Source organism: Lucilia cuprina, chromosome 4, assembly GCF_022045245.1.
Source record: "Lucilia cuprina isolate Lc7/37 chromosome 4, ASM2204524v1, whole genome shotgun sequence".
NCBI classification, from domain to species: Eukaryota; Metazoa; Arthropoda; class Insecta; order Diptera; family Calliphoridae; genus Lucilia; species Lucilia cuprina.
The window spans coordinates 96,717,139-96,744,376 of NC_060952.1; the positions used below are offsets into that span (position 1 = coordinate 96,717,139).

Here is a 27,238-nt window from a genome sequence, read left to right on the forward strand (position 1 = left end):
TAACGAGACAAATAAAATGTAAATTTCTAATAGGTTAATTATGTCATAAATAAGTAGATTTTTTATAAAAAACTTTACTCATATACTTTATTAACTATTAATTAACTTATATGAGTGTTTATACTGTATTTGGAGTTACGTTTGTAGTATTCAAAAGCCTTAAATCGGTACTAATACCAACCATATTTTTACAAATAATGAAAATAAAAAACTTCTGAAACTATTTATTCTATCAATATTTCTACCAACGTTTATTATTATACCCTTTACCTTCGTGAGAAGGCTATATATAAGTTTGTCATTCCGTTTGTAATTTCTAGAATATAATTTTCCGAACCTATAGTTAGTTATTTAGTTTGAAAGGAGGATGTACATACATATATACATCAAATCCGAAGAAATACACCTAGGCCTCTATCGAGCCTGTTGTGCGCTCCTTAACCAGTGCCTCAGGTGGGACTTGTAAATTTAAAAAAAAAACGAAAAAAGTAAAAAGTTGAAAAGTCGACTATTTATAAAATACTTAAAGTCTAAAAGTCGACTTTTAACTAAATGAAAAAAGTCGAAAAATCAACATTGCAAAAGTCGAAAAGTCGACTTTTCGTTTCAACTATGGAACCCTACCAGAAACATATAGTTAATAGGTTTCTATAAACCGACTTTCGAACAATCGACTTTATGTCGAAAAAAGTCGAAGTCGACTATTTTGTTCTAAAAAAGTCGATAACTCGACTATTGTCTGTGAAAAAAGTCGAAGAGTCTGAAACTCGATAAGTCCAAAAAGGTCGATAAGTCGAAAAAGTCGGAAAAATTCGAAAACTCGAAAATTGTAGAAACAAGTCAAAATAGTCGAAAATTTTAAGAAAGTGGAAAAAAGTCAAAAACTTTAAAGTAGTCGAAAAAAGTCAAAAAATAGTCGGAAAAAAGTTGAAAATAGTCTAAAAGTCGAAAAAATCGAAAAGTCGGAAAAAGGCGAAAAAATCGAAAAGTCGGAAAAAGTCGACTATTTATAAAATACTTATAGTCGAAAAGTCGACTTTTAATTAAATGAAAATAGTCGAAAAATCGACTTTTCATGAAAAGCAAAAAGTCGAAAAGTCGACTTTTCGTTTCATCTATAGAACCTAGAAGTTAAGTATGTGGAGCCTGTCTTAAGTTAGAAGCCATTAAAAGGAACTTTTTGGTACTTTTTCGTTTTTCAAAATATTATTTTTGAATTTTCTATGATATTGAATCTAGAAACATGAAATTAATCATGTTGAGCCCGAAGTGTAAGTAAAAGAAGACTTTTTGGTACCGACTGTTTTTTTTAAACGCCATGGTGAAGGGTATATAAGATTCGGCACAGTCGAATTTAGAACTATTATTTTTTTATTTATTTATTTACTGATAATAACTATGTCCGTCTAATAAGGTTTTAATTATTTTTTGTGGCTCCCGGTAGGTTAGTGTTTAGTCCGATACCATGTTTATAGAATCAGTTGAACTACTTAATACGGCCTCTAAATGACTATAGACGTTTCTACGACACATTCGTAATTCGTTTTGGCAGTTCATCGCCATGTTGTTTTGTTTTCATTATTCATTATTGCGTTATTGCGTAATTTTTTGGAATATTTGTGTTTTTGTATGATACAAAAATATGGGGTATAAAAGCTTTTCATAAAAACCTCTTTTAAAAAAATCTAATTGAATTAAAATACATATTAACATAAGCTAAAATGTTATACAAAAAGTTTTTTGAAATATTTTTTTTAGCATAAAATGTAAATATTGCTCTTTAAAGAAATATTTATTATTTCATCAAATATTCAATTTTTATTGAAATAAACAAAATGTTCCACATAGTGTAAACAGAGGGGAAAAAGACGTAATCAAATTATACACCCCTGGCACCAAATTGACAGATTTAAACTAGGCAGCACTGGTCGAATGTAATCATGCAAGATGAATTCGTATAAGATGCCATACTGAACAGTAAAATGTCAAATCACACATATAAAAAATATACTCTCAAAAGTTGTTATGTCATGCAATCTGCAAACACCTTGTACAATTTGTACTTGTAAACATGTGTAGCATTTTCACAAGCAAATTGTCGATATTTCGGCATTATCTTACGATTCCAAAAACAAACAAGCGTGAGTGTTTGTTAATTAAATTAAAATAAATTTTGAATAAAACCATATAAACAGCCTATTTATTTAGAATGTCTGTCACAACTGTCAGCGCTATAAGCCCCAAACGTTTGCGCACGGAGGGAGCACCTTTAACTATAGGCACACATAGTGGCACCTTCCATTGTGATGAGGTGTTAGCTTGTTTTATGCTTAAACAATTGCCTGAATATGAAAATGCTAAAATATTAAGGTCACGCAATGATGACGAACTGCATGAACATTGTGATATTATTGTGGATGTGGGAGGTGAGTTCGATCATGAGAAAAAGCTTTATGATCACCATCAGAAAACATTTCAGGAAACCATGAGTAGTTTAAGACCTGAACTAGGAGATCAGTATAACATTAGGTGCGTGTCAGTAACATATTATGTAAAAAACCTAAACTAAATACTTTGTTTTAGATTAAGTAGCGCCGGTTTAGTTTTCTGTTTTTATGGAGAACGTGTTATTGATGAAATCCTCAAAAAGCATGCCAATGTATCGCTTAGTCCGGCAAATTTAAAATTAACATTTAACCAATTGTATGCCAACTTTATAAGTGAACTTGATGCTATTGATAATGGAGTGCCTATATGTCCTGATGGTAAGGAACCTTTGTATAAGATTTCCACACATCTATCGAAAAGAGTGGCTAATTTCAATCCAAGTTGGGAAGAGGAAGGCACTAATGTGGATGTCAATGCCCGTTTCGAAGAAGCAATGGCTTATGCAGGCAAAGAATTTATAGATAATGTGTTGTCGATTGGTGCTTCTTGGATAAAAGCTAGAGAATATGTACGCACTGCTTTGAAAAATGCCAAAGACATTTATGAAACTGGTGAAATTTTATTGTTAGAAAAGTTTTGTCCCTGGAAACATCATTTAAGTGCTTTGGAGAAGGAATTTGAAATGGAGGGTGTACCAAAACTTGTGATATTTAAAGACACTTCGGGTGGTTGGCGTGTAGCTGGTGTTCCTGTAACACCTGACAGCTTTTTGGGTCGTAAATTTTTGCCAGAACCTTGGAGGGGACTAAGAGAGGAAGAGCTTTCTAAGGTAGCTGGTATCGAAGGTTTAACATTTGTACATCACAGTGGATTTATCGGTGGGGCCAAGACAAAGGAAGCAACCTTAGCAATGGCCATTAAGAGTGTTCAATGGAGTTCCTAGAAAAATGTAATAAAATTAAATAAAAAAATGATATTAAAATTTTTTTAAAGAACAAAATGATTTTATCTTGGAACAAATTTTGTTAACAAATTAAGTCCCCACATAATAATCTTATGATTGTAAATTTTTTCTCTTATTAAACAATTCTTTCTGTAATTCTTAAACACGATTTTGTTTTACATTTGTTTAAAACAAATTATTTTATTTAAATTAAAAATCCTTCAGCTTGAAACACTTTTGTGAGAATTTAATTACAAAATACAATAAGAAAAGTAAATAAAACCAGTTTTGCCTTTTCCCACCATCTAGTCCATGCGTGTCTTTAATGTTTTTGTAGTAATTTTATCCTTTTCGATAATGTACACTGTGGCACCCCAACCGCTTATAGCATCCCGATCGAAAGCGTTAATCATGGCTTGAGATATAACTTCGAATAGTTGATTGGGCTCCAAGTCGGGTTTCCACAAAGTTTCACACATACCATACAACTGTTCACCACATGTGCCAGCCACCACAAAATCATCGGGAACATTTGGGCAGCCTATCAAATCCATATTACAAATAAAAGGCTCCATTGTTTTGGGATCCAAGCCGGCAATGACTGGCTCAATAAAATAGGGGCCAAAACGATGCTCGTACAAGAAACTGGAAAGCATTGCAGAAAATCTGGCCGGTTGCATTTCACGATTCTCTCTAGTCTCATACAAATTCTTGCGGAACATCAAACGATCCTTAACGGTTAGAATATCAGTTTGCAGTCCTACTAGACCCAAGAACATGCGTGGATTTATTTGGAATACCTTCTCGAAGTCAGTTTCAATTGTTTGAGCCTGTACGCCGAAACGTCTATCGGTAGCAATGGCCACACAATCCTTACCACGCATTGCTACAACGCAACCACCATTATAAGCCAAAATAGACATGTTTATTTATATTTTCTGTAATTATTTTATTAAATTTTAACTACAAAAATCTAATGATTTTGCAAAAATTTACGAAAAAAAATAAATTTGCAAAACAAATGCCGCTTGGGATCTAGCAGAGACGATGACTTTTTGTTTCTTTGCAGTGTTATCGTGTTGTAAAAATGTTTTTTTTTACTTTTAATAACAACGCTTTTGAAAAGGTTGCCATATTTTAGAAATGTCAAGATTTTCTTTAGTGAACAATTATTGGTGAATACACTGAGAATAATCTATTTAATAAGAAATAGTATCAAATCCTAAAATAAATATAAATTACATTTTAATGTAAAAATATAGACAAATTTTAATTATAATTAGATTTTGTAAATGTTAAATTTCACTTTATATATTACAATATTATTGGTTTTACTATATTTTTGTAAATATTCGGATGTAATTTAAAAAAAATTAAAATACATAACAAATTTAAAACAATTTTTTGCATAAAAAATTTGTTAACTTTAATGACAAATACTTTGCAAAAATGGTGCAAAAAATCGCTGAATTTTTCCTTCAAACAAATTTTGTTTGATGTTCCATTGAAAATACGTTGTTTGACGACCTAGCATTTTCTGCTTTATCATACATCAATGTATTTTTTGTATATCGTGTTTTTTTTTTTTGGGTTTTGATTAGGATGGCGGTGCATCAAGCACTCATATTGCCAGGTTATCACACGTTTGTCCAGAGAAAACCCCACCAACCGACCTATACCTTCATATAGGAAGTTGGAGCATCCGGACTTGATTTCATCAAAAGTATTAATGGTCTCCACCAGTATATATTTGAGTTTAAATGGTCTCCACCAGGTTATATCGTGAGTATTTTATGGTCTCCACCAGTTAAAAACGTTTGAGTATTCTATGGTCTCCACCAATAAAACATAACCTCACTTGAGGTAAAACGAAAGCACGAGGTTAATGTAGACAACATGTAACTTTGAACAGTTACATGAAGTAATACATTACACCAGTGCGAGCGAGACGCAAAACTGTCGAAAGCCAGGCAACAAACACAAGCCTGAACGCGTTTAAGAAATAATCGCGATGACGCGAGAGTTGTTCCCCAACTCAGACCTGAATTACGACTGTATATCGTGTTTGTAGCAAACACTTTTTTTGTTTGAAGTAAAAAATTTCGGCCGCCGCTGATGATTTTATTTTGTCAGCCGCCTCTACCACCAATAAATTTGCTCGGCACAGGTCTCTAGTGGGGTATTGCAAAAAAAGAACATTTTTCTAAGAGAAAAATCGAAATTTTTTCACAAAAGCATTGACAAATATAAAATTTTACTTTAATTCTGTAAAAAATTGTAAAATAACAAAATTGCTAACTACTTAAGAAAATATAAACGAAATTACACACAAGAAGCTTTAGAAAACTTATGCAAAATTTCAGACAAGTGGTGAAACTATAGAAACAGTGTGGTGTGGTAACTAAAAAAGACAAAAAATTGCCAATAGGTATTAACAAAAAACCCAGCTGAAACAAAATTGTAAAATATTTTTTTATAGAAAACGCAATATACATACTATAGTACTTCATTAACAGACATTTGCAGACGGCTTAAGAAAACAAAGAATAAATACCCCCAGCAACGAAAAGCAAACAGTAGCCCTCTTACAGTAATTTTCAAGCCGGCATAGCGGGCCGCAACATCCCTTAACCAAATAGTTACTATGGCTGAAGCAGTTGTTGAGGAAAGGCCAACAGTGCCAACTAGGTTTTATTGTCATATGTGCGATGAGGAAATAAACATTCCCAATACTAATACCGATTACATTTGCCCCATTTGCTCAGGAGGCTTTGTGGAAGAATTACCACCAGCGGCTGCAGCTTCTAATAGTAGTGTAGGTGGCAGCAGCAGTACAAGTAATGCAGGTTTTATGGGCGGTGGAAATGACGAGCAGCAACTGGAGACCTTACGTGGTCAAATAGCCAATTTATTGGCTTCCCGCAATGGTCCCAACCTGGAGATAAATATTAATCCTAGTTCGATGCGCAACCAGCCGAGAGGCATAGTATCGCTGGGACCCTTACCAACAGGCGGTGGACGTGTCAGACCTCAAAGTCTAGATCGCTTGGATGATGTCTTATTAAACTTTTTGCAGTCGATATCTGTGGGTAGTGGCGCTGTAGCGGGTGAAATAAATCCTTTCGACAATTCGCAACTTTTATTTATGGGCAATCTGGGTGATTATGCCTGGGGACGTGAGGGTTTAGATACGATTGTTACCCAATTGCTTAATCAAATGGAAACCTCTGGCCCCCCACCTTTGGCCAAGGATAAGATTGATGATATACCTAAAGTAAATATAAGCGCCGAAGAAGTTGAACGTAAACTGCAATGTTCCGTTTGCTGGGAAGATTTTAAAATAAACGAAAAGGTACGCAAACTACCATGTTCTCATTTGTATCATGAAGATTGTATAGTGCCATGGTTGAATTTACACGGCACTTGCCCAATATGCCGTAAATCGCTCAATGGCGAAGAAGACGACGAAAATGATGTTCACATGGATATTGTTGATGAGCATCAGCGTCCGGCTACTGCTTCTGTATGTCCCATACATCAACAACAACAACAGCAGCAGCAGTCACAACAAAATCAGAATAATACTACAAGTAATAATTCGGAGCAACCTGGTACTAGCAATTCAGTTGCTAATACATCATCAGCATCATCATCATCGTCATCATCTAGTCAACGTCAGCAGCAACAACGCTCTGAAAATATTTTTGGTTTTGAAAAAATGGATAGTGTTGATTTGGACTAAATAGTTTTTGTTTGTCTCATTTATTTTTCTTCTGTTTCTAAACTAGCATATATGATGAGAATTGGAAATATTATGTTATCTATACAAGGTGAGCGAAATACAATTAGGCTGCATGGAGGGGGGGTTTATATAAAATAAAAATTAAATAAATACATTTTTAACTGGGTTTCCTTTTGCCAAATTTAACAAATATTTAAATTGTTTTGGATTCAGGGAATTATTTTGCAATTCTCAATTTATATTTTGTTTCAGAAAAGAGAGAGACATAAAAGATACGATTTTTTTAAATATTTTCATTAACTTTTTTTTTAAATTATATTAACAGATGTTTTATTTTTTTAAAGAATTTAAATATTTGTTTTTATTTTGGCCAGATATTTAAAAAAATATTAACTGCGCTCAATGTATTATAAACTACATTTTTATAATTAAATTATTTTTTAACGGATTTTTTTTTAACTTCTTTGGAGTATTTGGTAATTTTTAATCTGTTTCATTAATCAACAGATTTACAGGTTTTGAAGGGGAACAGTAGGATTAAGCTGGGAACAAACAAAAGAGTAATGAAAATTTTAAACGACAATCAGAATCTGCCCAACCCAAAAAACTATTCCCAAAACTAATGCTCAGTTTTTGAAAACCGTTAAAAACTTCAAACCAAACAAAATTATTAACATTCATTTTTACACAGATTATGTTTTATTATTTTTTAACTGTCAACTAATATTATCTATACATTTTTAATGACTTTATTATTTTGTTGGTATTTAAATTATTAAAAAAGTAAATTCTATTTTGTCACCTAAACTTTGGCTATACATATATTTAACGATATACATAATAATATAAAATATACTAAACTTATAAAACAGATATTTTTTCATTTAATTTATTTATGTAAAAAAAAACAATACTTTTAAATGAAAAACAAAATTGAAAGAAAATTTAAAATATTTATTAAAATATTTTATGCGAAATCTTAAAATCTATAAATTTATTATAAAAAATGAGTGTGTGTGTATCGAACATAAAGTTGAAAAAAAAGGTTGAAGGTCAATTTGCAAACAGATAAATTACAGCAAACTTTCACCTAAAAACCACTGTTTTTATGCATATTTTTTTTCTTTTATTTTTTAACTTTAAAAACATAATTTTGTTTATTGAATGCCACCAACTTTTTTTTTAATATTTACTATGATATTGTAAGCTAAAAAAGAAAACAAAACAAAATTATTTATTTTTGTATAATCTTATTTTAATTATTTAAAACACATTTTTTTAAATATTTGTAACTCAAACTTTTGAAATATTGTTTAAATTTTTGCCTAAAAAACACATTATACATGAATTATACTATACATATTATTAAAAAAATAAAAACGTTTAAAATATATTTAATAACATTTAATTATAGCTTAGTTGAAGACGAAATAAAAAAATGTTGAAAAAAACATAAATACATAAAATGTATAAAAGTTCTTGAGAGTTTTATTATGTACATACATATAAGAAGAGTAATCAATAAAAATTAAGTAATTTTTCCAAAATTAATTTGAATAACCAAATCCCAAAGCAATTTTTCAACAAATAATCAATTGAACAGAAATTTTAAATGAATTTTATTTATTTTTTCTAAAATTTTACACTAACAAATAGTATTTAGTGGTAAGTTTTAAAATAATGCTTAAAATGAAAAATTGTGGTGAGTAGAAAATAAAATTCATTCAAAATTTACAAAATAGTTTTCACCCTAAAAGTATGCTGTGTGTGTTTGCTTGTTTTTAGTGATGCACACTTATTTGTCCATTAAAATCGTTACATTTATATCTTTTTATCAGTATTTGGTGATTTTTTAAATTAAAAAGTTGGCAACGCCATTGTCCTAGCAGATTGTTTTCATAAATTGTTGTTGAACCACAAATTAACAAAAAAAAATAGTTTTAACCAGTGTACACTTAATAAGGTAGCCTCGTCCGCACAGCTGATCATCAGCTTTTACAATCTTATCTGTCAAAATTCCTGTTTGTTTACATAGAAAAAAAAATCGCAAAAGGTGTAAAAATTTTAAAAAGTGAAGAAAATTATGGTTTTAAAGGAGTTTTCTAGGTCAATCGTGATTAAATGTCTTTGTTATCCTTCTCTCTTGATAAAAAAAGAAAATCTTTAGCTCCGGCATACGTTCAAAATCAATTTCAACTATTTTTAACACGACCAATCACTTTTCACAAAAAACACCTTTAATTCGGAAAATTGGTCTTCCCAATAGATATAGTTATGATTTTCAGACATTCCACGTTTAATTAATATAATATATTAATATTAATAGTTAAAAATTTAAATAATTGCTAAAAACTCATATTTTTATTGTGTTTATTTGTTGCTTTTTCATTCTACACACACAGCTTTTTTTGACAGATGGGATTATTCTACAATAACAAATCGCCTGTTGTTTTTGTATTGTTGTATTTGTTGTAGCGACGAGGCTACCTTATTAAGTGTACACTGGTTTTAACAAAAAATTCCAATAAGATTGATTAACAACAATTTAACATAATAAAAAATATGATAACAGATGCAGTTGGAGAGGCCATTGATGAAGATAATGATGAAAACAATGAGCTTTTACAAGAATTGCAGGAAAATAACCAGGACCCGGAATTTACCCGCTTAACAGAAATGGTTAGTAAATACACATTTTAGTTAATATTTAGTTGTTTTTTTTTTCATAAAATATCTTTATTTTTAAAGGTTCGCCAGCACTATTTGAATTATTTGGAAAAGCAATTACAAGAGAATTTGTTAAATTCCAATAGCAACAATAATAAAAAGAATGCCTTGCGCCGGCAGGACTATGATGATGAGGAATTGTGTAAAAAGTCAATTAGAAAAACAGCAGAGCTGTTGGAGGATAAAGCCGTCAAAGCATGTATGATAGCAAAGTTTTATCAAAGAGCTATGGTGAAAATTGTAAGTTGAAGAGATAAAATTCTTTAAACATTACATCCAGTGGTCTTTTATATAGCTATGAACATACTTCTTACTAAACGACCTAGAATCCCTTGCTGGATTAAAATAAATATCTATATTGTGTAGCGATACAGTTTCCAACTAAATATTTGTTCTCTCAAATTGATTCTGTTCTAACAATTGACAAAGACTCGCTATTGGAGCTATATTTTGATTATAAAAATGTCTTTCACATCTCTTATAAAAGAAATCTTTTTCAAATATTCCAGATTGCAATAGTCCGGCGAACAACACAAGAAAAACGTTTATTTACACATTTGGAGAAATGCATACAAAATAAAGTTAGCTCTAAACCATTAACAACCTCCAAAGAAACACAAACAGAAGCTGGTCTTCTAGGGGATGTATGTCCACCTAATGACGCACCCTTAACACAAAATACAACCTTTCCATCTGATGACCCTGATCGAAATAAAATGTCTTTAGATGAGAAAATCGAAATGTTTCAAAAACATTTACAAAAAGAAAAATATTTGGATATTGTTAAGAAATATCCTTTAAACAATCAGACACCCAAAGTGTCTAAAAGACAACAACAACAACATCATCGTAACTATAGGCGTCACAATAGGCAGCGCAGTGAACAGCATGCAAAGCCTAAGCAGGAAGAAGTTTTCTTTAGTCCTACATCATCTATTGTAACAGCTCCCACTTCACCCATTTCACCTGCAGTACAGAAAACACCTTTAGACACATGTTTAATTGAAGCGGGAACAGCATCCCACGAAGTGGAAAATGAGAATTCAAATGATAGTGTTGCTGTAGAATTGGCACGTCTATTTAGCGAGGAAAAAACTGAATTGGATGAAATTTTTGGCATTGATCCGAATGAAGAGCCCGATGATCCGCAGATTTGTAAAATTCTTAAAGAAATTGAAGATGCCAAAATCAATCAAACAACCAAAAGCCATAAAGATAGTGTTATAAATACTAAAGATAATCCTGAACCAACCGAGCAACAAGACAATAACTGTCTTCTGGAACCGAAAGAAATAACTCCACAAAACTGTCAAGATTTATTCAAGTCTATAGATTTAAGTAAAAGCATTTGGCCTTGTGAACTATTTATGCAGAGACGAAAATTAAGTGAATCATTGGCACGTCTTATCGAAGAAGATCTGCGTTGGCATGATGTAATGAAATGGAAATTTGCCCAACTGTTTGGTGAAGACAGCGATGATGAATTTACACCCTGCAGTCCCAGCATAGAATTAGATGAAGTCCTTATAGGCAGCTGTATTAGACGAATTTCGCCTTGGGTGGTGCATCATCTTATGAAGCCCATGCGTGATGGTTTAATTGGTAATCGTTTCCTGTTTAAAAAATTGGCAAAAAGTTTGGCTCGCAGTATTATTATGGAAAATCAATATCCGGGTATGTGTTGCAAATGTTAAATAACTATTGTTTTAATTATATGTTTTCCTTTTAGATGAATCAATAATTAAAGATTGTGTGGAAACATTTTTCTGCCTGCATCAGGCAGTAATGTCAATGGAAGATTTGAATTTAGCTATGTCATATTGAATATTTTAGTTATTAGAATTTATATTAATAAAATATAACTTATTAAAGTTATAAGTTAAAAAATTAAAACATGTAATTGTACAGAATTCAAAGTTAATGTTTTTAATTTTTTAAGAAATGTTTAATGGGGAACTAACAGACTAATACTTTATTAATAAAAAAAAGGCTTAATTAAGTTTTCAGTGTAAATCGTATAACTTTAAAACGTTAACAGATATTAAGACGTGTGTTTGATCATATTGAAGAGTGAAAATTAAGCTATTCCACAAAATATTTCATTAACGCCTTTTGCCATTCGATTATGTTATTTTGAGGTTTTATTTTCAAAGTAATTATATTTTTAGAAAAAAGTGGGCGTGGCAAAATATATTTTCATCACTTGATAGCTTAATACTTTTACTAACATTTCACCAAATTTCAGCTTCCTAGCTCTTCAAACATCGAAAATATAGCAAATTTTCCAAAAACATGTTGAGAACGCAAAAATTTAAAATAAAATTTGCAATTTTTTTGTAAAGTATTAGGCGAACATAATGTGGTAGTAGGTGAATTCCTTACAACTATTTTATTCAAATTAATATATCTCATAAACTACTGTAGATAGAAAGATGAAATTTTTTCCATGCTGTAGATATGGAATTCGACTATAAAACAAAGTATTTTATTAAACGCCCAATGCCACGCCCACTTATTCTGTTTTATTGGTTTATATGAAAAACCTTTATTTTTTAGGAAAAATTGGTCAGAGCCAAATAAATTTGGTAGCACATGAAAGCTGAAATTCCATTCTACTAACGCGGAAACTTTCAAACTATAATCTTTTTTAATTATGAAGTTATGAAGGTATACACATTACAAACACATTATTAAACGAAAGAAACTTTAAACGTTAAAAATTTCCCGTAAACTAACAGATGAAAAGATATGTTTAATACTTACTTTTTATACATTCGGTGAATAAACAAAAATATCGATTTGTTTTAGTGTTATGATTACAATAAGAGTTTTCCTTTTCTTTTTGTTTTTTTTTTTATAATTATATAAATTTTTTAAATAGTTATAATATTATATTTATTTTAATAAACGAATATTATGTTGTTGTTGTTGTTGCAACTGCTGCTGTGCACGCACATGTTGAGATTTTATGAACATAGATCGTCCAAATGTTAAAAAATAAACGAAACTAAAGAAAACATCAACCATCAATTGCATCTAATTAAAATCAGTTCCCAATGCGAAACAATTAACGTGAAGGGATGAAACATAATAAAAATGAATCAAAAAAACATTATTTTTGTCAAATGGAACTAAGAGAATTCAGGCCAAATTGATAGTTTCGTTTTAGACGGTGTTTTTTTTTCTTGATGTTTTTTTCTTTTTTTGTTACAAAGCCACAGAGACGACGATAACTACTACATAATTCATTATTACATGTGCTTTAGTTGATTTATTTTGTATTTTTAAATTAAAGATGTTTTTTTGTTGCTAATCTGTTCTGTTTTCTGTTATGTTCTTGTTCCTCTTAGCTGTTTAATTGCTTGCTAAGAGTGAATATTGTTATTGCGGCTGTTGCGGCAATGCTCTCTGCTGTTGTTGATTTTATTCTTGCAATTCATGTTGATTTTATGTTGTTGTAGTGATTTGGCGGGTCTATGGAGATGATAACACTACCTAGTATCGGGTATTTGATTTGTATTTGCTGCCGACATTGCTGCTGCAGCTGCAGAAGCGGCAGCACTTTGTTTGTATTTTTGTGGTTGCTGACCTTGTTGTTGCTGTTGTTGCGACTGTGAACCAGTAGCAGCGACAGCTCCCGCGGAAGCGGGTGGTGGACGACCACGTCTTTCAATACCTCTATCTGTTGCGGCACCAGGATTGCCTGCGACTCCTCCACCGCCGCTAGTTGACTTAATGCCAGCTGCACTATTAGCCACTTTCTTTTTGCTTGAATACGCCTGTTGTTGTTTTAGATCTTCGACAACAAAGTCTTCAGGCGAAGTCTGTTGCTGTTGATGGACTTGTTGACGTCCACTGCTTGTGGTATTTGTGGTTTGTGCCGAGGCATCAGCAGCATTGTTATTCATCATCGTTTCTCGCACATCGTTATCGACAAAATTTTCACTATCATTGGCTGTGTTTGTGTTGTTGCTATTAGCAGCTGCTGCTGCTGCCGCCTTTTCATTATTTACATTATCACTGTTGGTAGTCTCCTGGGATTCGGCACGCTTCTCATGATCATCCTCAAAATCCAGAGATGAACAAGATAAAGTTGAGAGCAGTAAGGCCTGTACGAATTGTGAACTGAAAGGGAATTGAAAAAAATTTAAATAATTTCGAAAACACAATGTATTGCCACTACATGTACTTACCGATCAGCACGTTCCCGACCGATTTCAGCCCATTCGGCATCGCTCAATGTTGGTTGCATAAATTTTGTGAGCAAGAACTGCGATTGTGCACCGTCAGCGCCATTGCCACCGCTTCCTGCTGCACCGGCGCTAGAGCCAGCATTTGCGCCACTTCCAGAGCCACCAATTGTCATGCCCAGCATGCTGTTACCATTGCTACCACTGATTCCACTGCCACCAGGCTGTAGAAAGGAGGATAATTGTGGTGACAAACCGAAATCGTTGAAAGTCAAAAAATTGCTAGAATTCAACGTTACTTCTCTAGTATTCAAAGCATTCGCAGCCAGACTCGATTGTTGCGACTGATGTTGCGCAGACACAGACCATTCGTTGGTGCGGCACGAGCCACTGCCACCAGCGCCTCCATTGGCATTACTACCGCCACTTATAAGACCGCTGCCTCCACTGCCCGAACCCGATCCAGTAGCACCACTGATTACCTCGGCCATGGTTGCATTTGAATTCGATGATGAGACCAAAGGATGTGCACGTCTTGGTAAACGTTCCAACTGCTGGCGTGTAGCCTACATAACGATAATGTAGAAAAAGAAAAAATTAGTAAAATCAAAACCATGTCCATCGCATAAGGAATATTAAAATTTGGTTAAATATTTGCCGTCACTTGTTGGCGTTCCAATTGTATTTGCATTTGCAATTGTTGCAGCTGTGAAGTGGGCGGACCGCCACGTCTGACACCCGATAATTGTGAGAGTAATTCAGCAATCGGATCAACCGATTCTCGTCCAGATGGTGACAATGCTGAGAGACCACTTGAAGAGCTAAAGTGCATATTTGAACGACGAGCCCGTGGGCCACCAAGTGTACGTCCTGGTATGCGACGTACTCCTCCTCCATGTCTTATAGCTGATGGTTCGTCGTGCAAAAGAAGTTAAGGAGAAACCAATACATATAAAGTAAAAGGGAATAATTGATTCGTTTAAGACGAATCTTAAAAATTCATAAAAAATACATATAAGAAATATATAAACTATTTTTTTTTGTTTTTTCAAAAAAGGATATCAAAAATGAAATCAATTCCCGTGGTCCAGTACGATGTTCCAGTGATAGATGACCGGCAAAATCATCTGTGACTAGATTCGGTTCACCACCTGGCAGGCCAGCGCATACCGGACATACCACTTCTAAACTGGTTTCCGTATGCTCCGATGTTACATGCTCCAATAGCGTGGCATCACTAAAGCCCATTTTCTTACAATACGGACAGGTAAAACTTTGTGGCTGCTCCGAATTGAGCATCTCACCACCAAAGAACAACTCAATATCCGAACGCGTTAAAATACATTGCATTGGATGATCCACCAAGTGGCGCGTTGAGGTGACACCCTCCTCATAACAATCGGCACATAAATCATAATCATAGCAAATTAAACATTTATAGCGGCGACCATTGAAATTCGATTTAAGACATGAATCGCAGCTGACACCTTTTTTTATATGAAAATTGAAAGATTTTTAAGAAATTTAAAAAAAAATATATAAAAGAAAATCCACTACCTTCATGACGACTCATTATATAGTTACGAAAACCTTAATAGTTTTCCGTTGTAATTTCTTCACATCCACCGCCTCCTGCCTCCCCTCTTTTATTGGTTTCTTTTATATATTTTTGTTATAATGCTATTGACAGACTTCTTATCTTCCAAATTGAATCAAAAGGCTTTGCCTATAGCACCTAATTGCTATTTAAAGGTTTTATGCTTGTTTTATTATGTTAGTGCTCTATTTTGTTATACTTCTGGAACTTGGAATTAAAACCAAAAGTTTAACAATTTCCTGTTTCTGTTGTTTAGTTTAAGGGAGGTTTGTTTTTAAGGTTGAAAGGTTGGGTTTGTATCTTTTTTTTTTGTTAATGAAGTTTTAAGTTGATTAGCAACAAATTATGCTGGAAATAAATGTAAAAAGAAACGTTTATATTTTTGAGAAAATACTTTTTTTTAAGATACTTAATATAAGCTATATTCTACCACAAATTACTAAATTTTAACTTATTCATTAATACAATAAGTTTGGAAAATAATTTTACTCAAGTTTTGCTATTATCCCAAATCGAGTGAAATGAAGTCCATTTATTTTATTCTAGTATTTGAAATATAAAATGGATATCTTATCGTGATACCTTCAAGTCATTTTTTGAAAGTCTTTGTATATGGTCTTATTTCAAATGAAGTCCGTTGGTTCCTAGGTGAAAAACCGGTTTCAATTTGTTTTTAATAGCCCATGGCTTTATCATCTCGCCTACTCCCATCTTTATTTTCTGAGACGATACTTATTGGGTGCTACAAATTTCAACATAAACGCATAATGAACTGTCAACTTAAGTGGTTTGTAGAATACATTGTAAAATACTATAAATTTTATAATTTCTCTCAAATTATAAAGGCTATATCCCTTAGAAATGATTTGAAACATACAAATCAAAGACAAACGGAGATGTTTGCCTTAAATGAATTAAAATAAAGCAATTAGTAGATATAGACCAGCAAAGAGTTTATCAGCGTTCAAAGAGTAATAAATATTAACAATTATTTTTGTAGTGTCGTTGTACTAATTAGTTTAGCAACAATAATAATAAACTTCACAAATAATTAATAATTTCTATATGTAGGTATTTAGATGCGCAATGAAATCATTATTTTAAATTGTAATCAACTAAAATATAAACAAGTTATTTCTATGGTAGACACAAATATACATACATATTTTACATTTATAAATACATACATCTTCTATATATACATATATATATAAAAATAAAACTGATTCACAGATAAATTCATTGCATTTTATTAAACAAATATACCTATAAACTTTTTTTCAACTAATTCTAATAAGAATTATAAAAGAATAAGAATTATTAAATATTACAAAGTAAAAATTCAATAGATATTAAATTTTTGCAAGTATTTCAGTTTTTTCTTTAAAGCAATTAATGTTATTTGACATGTTTTTTACCTTTTTTGTTTTTTTTTTTTAAAGTAGATAATGAAATACCGACGAAAACTTTTTTGCACAACAAAAATAAGAAGAACATGAGAATTAAGACAGACCGACAGACATAAATTTGAAGAAAAAATACACACACACAAAAGAATTGGTGAAAAAAAATTTCTTTGTTGTTATTGACTAAATTAAATAAATTTTCCGTTTTCTTTTAATTTGTTTAATACAAAAAATGCAGCGCAATTTTCATTGTAAAAATTTCTTTTCTTTTTAAATAAAAATATCGAGCAATAAAACAACGATATTTTTAACTTAATGTTTGTGCAAAAAGAAAAGAAAAAATTGTATGAATATTTTTCTTCTTTATTTTCTTTTCAGTCTCTCGGATGACGTTTTCTGAGTGATGCTAACATGTCGATGAAACAAAAAAACGTTAACAGTAATGTTAAAATTTCAGTTTAGACATAATAAAAAAAATACAAATTATAAAATAACCACAGTTTCTGAAAAATTAGTTAATAGAAACCGTTAAATTTACGCTTTGAGAAGCATTAACCTTTTAAAATCTTAATAAATGATTTTTACTTATACATTTATAAGTTATTTAAACAAGTCACTAGTCTATTTATATCAATATTTTTTACTTATATTTATTAATACTAATATAACCTATATCTTATTCTGTTAACGATTTTGCTCCAAATAAAAACTAACTTATTTTACTCAACAACCTAAACCAAAATATGCGATGTAGATAATTGAATAAATAGAATCTTAAGTTGGTTATTTCAAATAATATCTACTATATTTGGCTTAAACGAAAACGTTTAAGTACTAAAAAATAAGTGAAGGTAGTTTGAAGTCCCTCATTTGAAACAATCTGATACTATTCTTAATTCTGTTGTTGAACAATTCGATAGTTCTTTTTTGGCGAAAATTGATTGATACAGCTGGCGCAGGATGGATAATCTTTGGTCGACTATGACATGGATCGTTCAGGATCGTAGATCCAATTGTCGTGGGAACGTTCTAAATTTTGTAGAGATCGTTGCTTTATAGGGTATCATTACATCGAAATTATCAGACTTTGATACTTGTTATTCTACATTTAAAACATAATCTTTATATTATATATAGACATCACTGTCGTACACTAAAATGTTCGTAATCCGAAAACACAAAAACATATAAAATAATGAAAGAACTTTCGTTTTGCATTTACAAAATGACAAGACAAAAATTCAAATTTCATTGCACTCTGCGGATAATTTAAAATATTTTAGTGATTTTTTTTCTGTTATACAGCTCTGGTTAATAATCAGAATAATTGTTTTCTTATTTTTTTTATTTTCAATTTATATCTCCCTTTTGTACTCTTTTTTAGATTACTTAAAAAAATCTCTTGTTTAACTGTTTTTTCTAATTAGTTGAAAAGAGATGACATTAGAAAAATGTAAAAACAAGAATTGCATTATTTGCTAATTTTTTTTTTTGTTTCGCATTATAAATTTATTTTAATAATTTTTTTTTTAATTTTTCAAGAACTATACATGGAAATTAAGGCGCAGTTGATATGCATACTTATTTGTAACATATTTTTTAATAAATATACAATTTATGGTTACATTTTTTCGTAAGAGAACAATGCGCTTAAAATGCAGGGGGCTCAATATAATCGTGCATAAACGAACTTGAATTGGTTGGTTGGGTCACCGTCGTTATGTCCCGCGAAGGTAAAAAATGTTATACTTTTTTCATGTTTGCTCCACTCACACACACACAGTTACAACAAAACAATTATTAAATAACCAAAATTTTTTTGCACTTTTTTAACAATTACCAAGTTATGGCTTTTGGTACATATAAACAAAAATATGTTTTTTTCTTTAGTTTTAACTATTTTATTATAATTTGTTGTTAATTTCTTTTTAAGAAACTTTTTGTAATGACTTAATTTTAATTATTAACTATTTTCTTTTTTTCAATACATTTTTCTTCCTTTTATAATTTAAATTGCCATGACAAGTGAAAATTTTTCATTTTCCTATGTATTTTTTTTCTTTTCACACTCTATTGCTTTTTTGCATATTCGGTGAGAAAAAATTTGATTTAAAAGATTAACACGTACTTTTTACAATATGTTGTTAGAGTAGCAGAATTGTTTTATAGTTTTTATGTATAATATTTTGACTTTTTAAATTAATTAACAAAAATTTAGAAGTAAAAATAAAACAATTTATATAGTTTTCTGTGTAATATTTCGAGACGATTTCGTGGTTTATTCTCCAAGAGCCCTGCGCCGACAAATATTAACGGCGTCGACGACTGACACTAAATATATCGGCGGCGGCTTAAAATCGACTGTAAGCCGGCTAAGTTTTCAGTTACGTTTAGTTTTTCAATTTTCAACGATTTTAAATGAATACGGAATCCGAGAGTTTTGAAAGTGGAATTTTGGAAGCATATATATTGTTTATAACCACAACACAGAGCAAGCATAAAACTTGTGTGTGAAATTATGCAGTGTTGGATAAAAAACAACGATATTTTATTTATTTATTCAGTAATAATCAAGATTATTTATAAAGATGCTTTTATGAAAATCTATTAACTATTATATAATTTGTTAACTATTTTTGTTTAGTTTAAGTAAAAACCAAGAAAATTCAAATAAACATTATTTTTTCCAATTTGCTTTGAAATTTTAATATCCAATTTGCTTTGAAATTTTAATATCTTCAATTCAAAAACCACAGGGTGTACATATATATTTTAAAATTATTTAATTTAATTCCTCTTAATTTCGGTTTTATTTTTTGCCTGCGCGTACAAATATTTAAGACAGAGGCGGCAGACACCGAAACATTAGGCAGCGGCTTAAAATCGACATTATGCCGTCTCAATTTTCGCTGAATCCGAGTTATTAAAAAATGAGACTTCGGAAGCAAATTGTCTACATAAAATTGGGACTTAATGGAAACAAATCGGAACTTAATTTCAAAAGATATAAAGCCCAATAATTTTCATTACCAAATTTGCCTGCTTATTGCACAATAAATATTTCTTTTATATTATGTTTTTATTTTAAAATGTTATTTACGGCTGGAACAAAACAAAGAATTATAATGTCTGGCATCATAATAGAAGTTATCGATTTATATTTATACTGCTTTTGACATCTCCAATGAAACACATTTGATTTATATTTTTATTTTCTTTATTTTAGTTCAAATATATTATTCTTCAGGTTTTTCTGGAGGTGGTCCACACGGTTGCAGCATACGTTCCATTAAGTCAAATCTTATTCTACCTTTTGTCTCATTTAAAGCAATAGCAAAATAATTTTGCATATCGTAGTGCCCCATATAACTGGCCAAGGAATCTCGATGCTGATTTGTTAACCACTCATATTTTGTGGTGTCAGCATGACCAGTACCAATATATTTACTTTGTAAATGTTCCAACTGACTATGAATATTATAACGATCACCCATTTTTAATATATTACAGTTTTATTCTCAATTTGTATGCTAAGAAAATTGTTGTCGGCTTATTTACTGCTTTTGTTCGTTCTATTACCAGGTAATGCCAGCAGAGTTTTTTTTTGCACCGAAACTGTCAAACTCTATATAAAAAATGTCAGAAATGGCTGGCTGTCAAACAATATTGCCAACTTAAACATAGATTTGTATTTTAGCACAAAGGTTGGTAAGTAAGGTATTTGTTTTTTTTATTTCTCGACCGGAGACAATTTTAAAATGTGTGGTAGGACTTGTTTGTAAGTAAAACAAAATATTTAAACTGCATAAAATTAATACAGAATATTTACAGAACCTTAGAACCAAGTGAAATAACGAAAGCCTGTCGTTACAAATATCGCCAGGATAAAAAAGTGAAATCGTGTAAAGAAAAATGTGAAAAAACAAACCATAAAGAGGAGCAGCAGCAAGATGAACTTGAACCGGAATATCGCTTGGAGTTCAATTGCGGTCGTAAATATTGTCCCTCTTACAATCTGGCACCCACCGATATTACACCTGTACTAGTGTCATCTCATCATTTTTATGACGAAGAAGATTCTAATAACCACATAAACAGTCGCCTTGTTGTACCTATGATGTGGGGCATGATACCCTTTTGGCACAAGGGTGATTGGCGTAAACATGGTTTGTCCACCAACAACTGTCGTTTGGAACATATGTTGGAATCAAAGTTATATCGAGGACCTTTTAAGCGTGGTCAACGTTGTGTGATTTTATGCGAAGGCTTCTATGAATGGCAGACGACAAAGTCTGCAAAACCTTCCGAACGGGCAGCTCATCTGTTATATATGCCGCAAAAGGATGGTATTAAAATTTATGATCGCAACACTTGGCAGCCGGAGAATGTAAACCTTTTAAAAATGGCTGGTCTTTTTGATATTTGGGAAGATGAACACGGTGATAAAATCTATAGTTATGCGATAATTACCTTTGAATCATCAAAAATTATGTCTTGGCTACATCATCGTATGCCAGCAATATTAGAAACTGAGGAGCAAGTAAATGTAAGTAATTATTTCTTATACACTAGTACAGTTTATAAAAGAAATGTTTTTTTAGAATTGGCTAGATTTTAAAAATGTCTCGGAGGAGCAAGCTTTAGCCACTTTAAGACCAGCTACCCAATTGCAATGGCATCAGGTATCAAATATAGTCAATAATTCTCGCAACAAAACGGAACAATGTAATAAACCCATCGAAATGGTTAAAAGCCAAAAACCGGCTATGAATAAAATAATGTCGGCTTGGCTTAATATACGCAAACGCAAAGAAGCTACTTTAGCACAATCGGGCAGTGATTTAGACGATGACGAACTGCAAAATGATCAAAGTTGTGGAACTGCTACTACTAGCGAAAGTGAATCGGAAATGACAATAGCTGCTAAACGGCCACGATTTAGAGACTATAAGCGGGCATTGAGAAATCTACAGAATATCGAAGATCAAGGCGAACTGACAGCCGATGCAAATGAGACAATTTGTCAAAATGATAGCGAAGAAAAAACTGTTAATTAAAGAATTCAGTGCTTCTGATGCTGTATATTTTCAGACATACATATGTACAGTATATTGCAAAAATCAAAAATATGAAATTTGTATTTTTGTTTATTAGATGTTACAGTAGAAAATCCCTGATGCCACTGTAATTGTTATTTTATGAGTAAATCGTTTCCATACCGAAATTTTTTGTTTTCTTGCTATTGTGATTTATTTTGATAATTTTCTGTTTCGAGGTTTATTCGTTGTTACATACAATTTCTATAAAAGTTAGCTTTTAAAACTTAAAAAATGGTATGCAACAAATAAAACAATTGCACAATTATATGTAAATTTGGCTAAACGAAAAAGTAAACAAAAAAGAAAACTGCAGACATGAACAAAAATTTAAGGTCATTGCAATTGTTATACATGTGAATGCAATCGACAAACAAACGCTCTTTCTTACATTAAAACAATATTTATATTGCTCATTTACTTGAAATCTGTCATAATTCTATAAATATGTATGTTTAGTAGGTCGTTCCCGTATTCAAATTTCAATAAACTTTGAGTTTTTTCTAATAAATTGTTATCATTTTTTATTTTAATGTATTTTGAGTTATGACACTCTTAAAGTAAACTAGCAATATGTTAATAAATTTTATAGGTTTTATGGAATAATGACTAAGAAGATCAGGGCTATTTGCAAACTATTTTTTTCTATATTAATAAATAGTTAATATTAAATAATATCAATTTATGTTGTTAATTATAGTTTTTAAATTAAATATTTCAAGAAATCATTATGGTCTTTTATTTAACTTTTAATTGTAGTACGTGACGATTATGTCAAATTTTTTTAATCAATTTAACTGTTTCCAATTGCTTGTTTTTCAAAGTAGAATATGCAGTTGTAGTCAGCTAATTACTTATTAGAGTCATGAGAAACAATCCTAGTAAATTCCATTAAAGGACAAAACATTGTTAAATGATTTTCTAAACCACATCAGATTTTCGAGATATCGTGTCATTTTTAACAATATTTGAAATATAACAGCTTCGTTATGTTTTCGCACCCGGACGAATTGGAGATCTACGATTATGGATTGGCGACTTTGCACGTGTAGCTGCTGCAACAACAATGGCCCCTATTCTGAATTTCAATTCGAATCGAAATTTTCTCCGTTTGGCAACTTTGGTATTCTGCATTTCTATTCGACTCTCCAACACATAAACAATAACTCACAAAAACGTAGGTACGATCGTAACGCAAAATACACAATTCGTAAAGCATTGAAACGAGATGGAATTGCTTCTTCTTTTTCTTACGATTCAGTTTTTTGTTGGAATATCTTTTTTTGGTCGTTGCGTAACTGATTGCGTAAACGTAAACGAAATGCAGAATAGGGCTGAATATATAAAAGTTCCGAATGAAATTTTGAAATTTTTTTAAGTTTTCTAAGAAAACAGTTAACCCGACTTTACTATTTGAATTGGAAACCCCTTTAAAAATATCTTTAAGAACGTTAGTGATCGTGAGTTAATTCTTTCGATTCTTTAAAAGACAATTAAATTTAAAGAATATATTTGAATTGCATACAATTGAAATAAAAACTAGAAACACAATTATTGAAATTTTGTCAAAAAATGCAAAATCTTCGATATATTTAAGATATAATTATGTATACAGATTAATAACTTACACAATTGTTGGATTTTTGTTAAAAAAGAAAATAGCGTAAAATGGTGAATGTATTATGAATGTATGTATGCCTTTGTAGACAATAATAAGTAGTATGTATGTATTATATAAGTGTATTGTTTTGTTTAATCTAGCTACGAATACAAAGTTTACATTGAAGACGTAAAAAAGCAACAATTTCTAAATGAAACTTATAACTTGTGTTTTGTTTTTTTTCTCTTTATAGCTAAAAGCAAATCTTACAATTCCAATTAATGTAGTTTTCAAATGTGAATAAACGATGTGTGCATCTATCGCTTTTACTTAAATCTAAATTTAATGAAATTCTTAAATTCTATATTTGCCATTTTTTGTGTAATTAAATATTTTGTTCGTTTCTCAATTATGAATACATTACTTTAACTATTTGTTGTAGAGGCTTCATCTTATTCAAATTGTGTATTAAACATATTTATATTAAGATCCTCAAATGTTCCAGCTGCACTTTGATCAAACATTTGCAACATGTCATTGATCTCTTGTTGCGGTGGTCCCTGGCCCGGGACATGGGCATGCGGATGTGCACCATGGGGATGTGAGTGAGGATGAACAGCAGGATGGGGGTGAGCGACATGGGCTGGATGTTGGGCATTTTGCCAGTCCCACATGGCCGCAGGAGCCGCATTAGTGGGCGCCGTTTGATATGTGGGCGCTTGACGTGTATTACCTGCACTTAATTGGGTATATGTAGGGCCATTGGGAGATCTGGCCGGGCTAGACTGCTGATACTGATATCCCTCAGTAACAGGTTGCTGCTGTTGTTGCGGCGGCGGTGGTCTTAGTGGCCAATTGCTTGTTTGGGGTGTGGGTGATGTATTGGCTTTGGGTATTTTAGCCATATGAGCTGTATTTGGAGACGGTCCTCCCGGAGCAGTGTTATAAGCCAAAGGTGAGTGTGTAGTGTCGTAAGTGTAAGGTATGGGATTTTGTGTTGAAGCTGGTCTTTGTACATTAGGGGGTTGCTGTGTATTTGGCTGGCCCAAGTGTGGCGGTGGAGCTCCACCTGCTGTCAGCATATTATGTGCAGCATACATATTCGGATCAGGACCTCCAGCCGATGGTGTAACATCACGTCTAGCTTGTAAAGTATAATCCACTCCGGGTGTTACATAAACATGTTCCGCTTGTTCGGGATTGTTGTTATCGTGAGCTCCTCCGGCACCTCCCGAATGTAATGAAGACTTATTTGAGCTATTTGTGCAAACAATATATTCCACTTCATCGGTATAGGGATTGAGAAAAGCATAAGCCTGAGTTCTCAACCAAATATATTCACCAGACTTGGCCCTGGCACGATACATTAAAGAGAACATTTGTCCCTTTTGTTTGAGTACTTGTTCAAAACTTTCCTTCATATGAGACTGATCTTCGGGATGGAAGAAATCATAACATATTTTACCCAACAGCTCTGGGGGTGTATAGCCCAAAATATTCATAACACGTTGATCGACAAAGGTGAATTTGCCATCGACGGCATGACGTGTGATAAACTCTGATTGATTGTTCGAATTTGAAATATCTGTTGAGGCTGTAGAGGTGACCTGTAAACGTCCTATAGCCACTAAACAACAGTGGGAACCATGCATGTCATCATCTGGTCTCTCCATGTGTACACCGGGAAACATTTCAGTAGGTGGCCAATTTTTTATATAGCCCGTACAGTGGACAACAGCAAAGTTTGTGCCATCCCTAGAAGGACCCAGGGAATTGCGCTGCTTCAAGCGATTTAAATGTCCCGCCACCATTGATTCGGGATTGACATTACCCACACGCATACGGCAAATAAAACCACGACGAGCGCCCATACTTAAGCGCATCGACGACTGGTGACCCTCTTTTTTAACCGTGCCCGACTTTAAATCCAAAATGCGTCCAGAGTTTTGCGATTCTTGCGTAGACAACTGTTCTCTGATTTTCTCACGATCATCGGGATGTATATGATCATACAGGCTAGTGCCATACCAATCACTTTGGGTATAATTCAATACTGGTGTCACTGAGTCGGACACGTAGATTACACGTCCGGAATCACACGACACTACAAATAGAAAACCATCTGCTGCCTCTAAAATCAAATGCTTTAACTCCTGATCAGTTAGAAATGAAGGTTTATAGGTGCCATCACTGCTGGTGTTGCCAGTACCACGCAGAGCCTTCATATGGGCGACGGCCATACGCAAAATGGTTAGCTTATCCGGTTTCCTGGCCAAAGCACTGCAAGTGGGTACCATATCCGATAATTCAGTAATATAAGCTGTCATTTTGTTACGTCTTCTACGCTCAATCTCACAATGGTTTTCGCGGCTGGCATAGCGCTCCTTGTCCTGTATACTGGTATCATCCATGTTTAGAATTCGTAATGAGCTAGTTTCTCTGCTGTTTAAACACAAAAAAACTTTTTTAGGTCGTTAAATGTTTTTTCTTCTTTTATTTACTACGTTCGTTCGTTCTTTTTAACAACACAACACACACTATACACTTCTTTAGACTTTTTACTTCTTTTCCAAAAAGACACAGTAGAATTCAAATAACTTTTCTTTCTTTTTATTTGCTTTACGTTCTTTTTCGTACGTTGTTATTTTGTATCTGCCAACTGTGGTGCTGCTGCTGCGCCAGCTTTTTCTCTCTGTTTTATACGTCGTAGAGACAACTTTTCAGTGTATTTTATGAGGGTGCTTTGTCTACGTTGTTTTTTTTTTCAGTATATATCCCCTTCTTTTTTCTTGGTAAAATTGTTAATTTTGTTTATTCCTCGTTGTTTCTTTGAGTTGTGACATATTTATGTTATTTTCAAACAGTTTTATAACTTTTTCAACTATTCATTTCTTATTTTTATAGCAAAACTAGTTTTATCGTCTTCACAGAAATTAATTTCAACAATTCCGAGAAAAATTTACAAGATGTTTGGCTGTACACTAGTGCAAAGAACTGTGTCGACAAACATTAACGGCGGCTGACACTAAAAATATCGGCGGCTAGGCCAAATCGCCGTTGTACGTTGTAAGTGTATGAAGACTTATAGAAACCCTAAGGTCGTCATACCATAAGAAATACATGGGGTTGTATGAAGACTTGGTATGACGACATTTTTTAAGTTAAAAAGCCATAATAACAAAGTTTTCCAAAATAAAAGTTTCGCTGTGTAAAGCGGCACTATCAGAGTTGTATTCAAATGTTAATTAGCTGAATAAGTTTAAACTGGAGTCCGACCGAATAAGTTAATAGAACAATGTTATTTTTTAAGAAAATATTATATATTTTGAAAGGTAGCTTAAATTGAGAATGATTTCAAATTAAATTCTTCCCCTAATGCTAAATAGGTAAAAAATAAAGCGAAATAAACTTTTTAATAAAAAATTGACAAAAAAAATCACTTTATAGAAATGGTTTGAATTTAATAATTATTCCAAACTATTTTTAGTTTTGTTCTGTTAAATTTAATTTAATAAATTAATTTTTCAGTGTTTCCAATTAAAGAAAATT

The 27,238-nt window shown here is 32.1% G+C and overlaps 8 protein-coding genes across 14 annotated transcripts; 4 read left to right on the plus strand and 4 right to left on the minus strand.

The window, feature by feature from the left end:
• Positions 1-1,882: 1,882 nt before the first annotated feature.
• Positions 1,883-3,639, plus strand: LOC111674839 (MYG1 protein). Of its 2 annotated transcripts, none has more exons than XM_023435508.2 (3): positions 1,883-2,141; positions 2,196-2,529; positions 2,584-3,639. In XM_023435508.2, exons 1-3 carry the CDS (start codon positions 2,072-2,074, stop codon positions 3,329-3,331), a joined length of 1,152 nt encoding a protein of 383 aa, XP_023291276.2. In that variant the 5' UTR covers positions 1,883-2,071; the 3' UTR covers positions 3,332-3,639. The 2 variants fall into 2 exon arrangements, with proteins under 2 accessions (XP_023291276.2, XP_023291277.2); XM_023435509.2 differs by having other exon boundaries at positions 1,887-2,141; positions 2,209-2,529.
• Positions 3,506-4,410, minus strand: LOC111674840 (proteasome subunit beta type-3). The gene has a single exon (XM_023435511.2). The coding sequence runs from the start codon at positions 4,252-4,254 to the stop codon at positions 3,637-3,639; it is 618 nt and encodes a 205-aa protein (XP_023291279.1). The 5' UTR covers positions 4,255-4,410; the 3' UTR covers positions 3,506-3,636.
• A 1,069-nt stretch (positions 4,411-5,479) lies between these two features.
• LOC111674848 (E3 ubiquitin-protein ligase Iruka) lies at positions 5,480-8,499 on the plus strand. 2 transcript variants are annotated; one of them, XR_006940681.1, is made up of 2 exons: positions 5,480-7,161; positions 7,581-8,499. XR_006940681.1 is itself a non-coding variant. In XM_023435520.2 (2 exons), the coding sequence occupies exon 2, from the start codon at positions 5,976-5,978 to the stop codon at positions 7,071-7,073; it is 1,098 nt and encodes a 365-aa protein (XP_023291288.2). In that variant the 5' UTR covers positions 5,481-5,759; positions 5,811-5,975; the 3' UTR covers positions 7,074-8,499. The 2 variants fall into 2 exon arrangements, 1 of the variants encoding a protein (XP_023291288.2); XM_023435520.2 differs by having other exon boundaries at positions 5,481-5,759; positions 5,811-8,499.
• A 1,040-nt stretch (positions 8,500-9,539) lies between these two features.
• Positions 9,540-13,009, plus strand: LOC111674851. The gene is made up of 4 exons (XM_023435523.2): positions 9,540-9,752; positions 9,822-10,040; positions 10,310-11,474; positions 11,530-13,009. Exons 1-4 carry the CDS (start codon positions 9,636-9,638, stop codon positions 11,622-11,624), a joined length of 1,596 nt encoding a protein of 531 aa, XP_023291291.2. The 5' UTR covers positions 9,540-9,635; the 3' UTR covers positions 11,625-13,009.
• On the minus strand, positions 12,664-19,305 carry LOC111674858 (E3 ubiquitin-protein ligase Kcmf1). 5 transcript variants are annotated; one of them, XM_023435532.2, is made up of 7 exons: positions 19,122-19,304; positions 15,548-15,935; positions 15,053-15,477; positions 14,649-14,909; positions 14,290-14,556; positions 13,994-14,214; positions 12,664-13,925 (listed from the first exon to the last, which is right to left on the minus strand). In XM_023435532.2, exons 2-7 carry the CDS (start codon positions 15,561-15,563, stop codon positions 13,292-13,294), a joined length of 1,824 nt encoding a protein of 607 aa, XP_023291300.2. In that variant the 5' UTR covers positions 15,564-15,935; positions 19,122-19,304; the 3' UTR covers positions 12,664-13,291. The 5 variants fall into 5 exon arrangements, with proteins under 5 accessions (XP_023291300.2, XP_046804525.1, XP_046804528.1 ...); XM_046948569.1 differs by having other exon boundaries at positions 13,994-14,556; positions 19,122-19,305; XM_046948572.1 differs by lacking the exon at positions 19,122-19,304 and adding an exon at positions 18,834-18,851 and having other exon boundaries at positions 13,994-14,556.
• An 887-nt stretch (positions 19,306-20,192) lies between these two features.
• LOC111674845 (splicing factor 3B subunit 5) lies at positions 20,193-20,487 on the minus strand. Its single transcript, XM_023435516.2, has one exon. The coding sequence runs from the start codon at positions 20,485-20,487 to the stop codon at positions 20,230-20,232; it is 258 nt and encodes an 85-aa protein (XP_023291284.2). The 3' UTR covers positions 20,193-20,229.
• A 122-nt stretch (positions 20,488-20,609) lies between these two features.
• LOC111674844 (abasic site processing protein HMCES) lies at positions 20,610-22,217 on the plus strand. The gene is made up of 3 exons (XM_023435515.2): positions 20,610-20,771; positions 20,825-21,539; positions 21,595-22,217. Exons 1-3 carry the CDS (start codon positions 20,752-20,754, stop codon positions 22,048-22,050), a joined length of 1,191 nt encoding a protein of 396 aa, XP_023291283.2. The 5' UTR covers positions 20,610-20,751; the 3' UTR covers positions 22,051-22,217.
• A 1,423-nt stretch (positions 22,218-23,640) lies between these two features.
• On the minus strand, positions 23,641-26,956 carry LOC111674860 (aryl hydrocarbon receptor nuclear translocator homolog). The gene has a single exon (XM_023435534.2). It carries the CDS (start codon positions 26,098-26,100, stop codon positions 24,142-24,144), a length of 1,959 nt encoding a protein of 652 aa, XP_023291302.2. The 5' UTR covers positions 26,101-26,956; the 3' UTR covers positions 23,641-24,141.
• Positions 26,957-27,238: the final 282 nt, after the last annotated feature.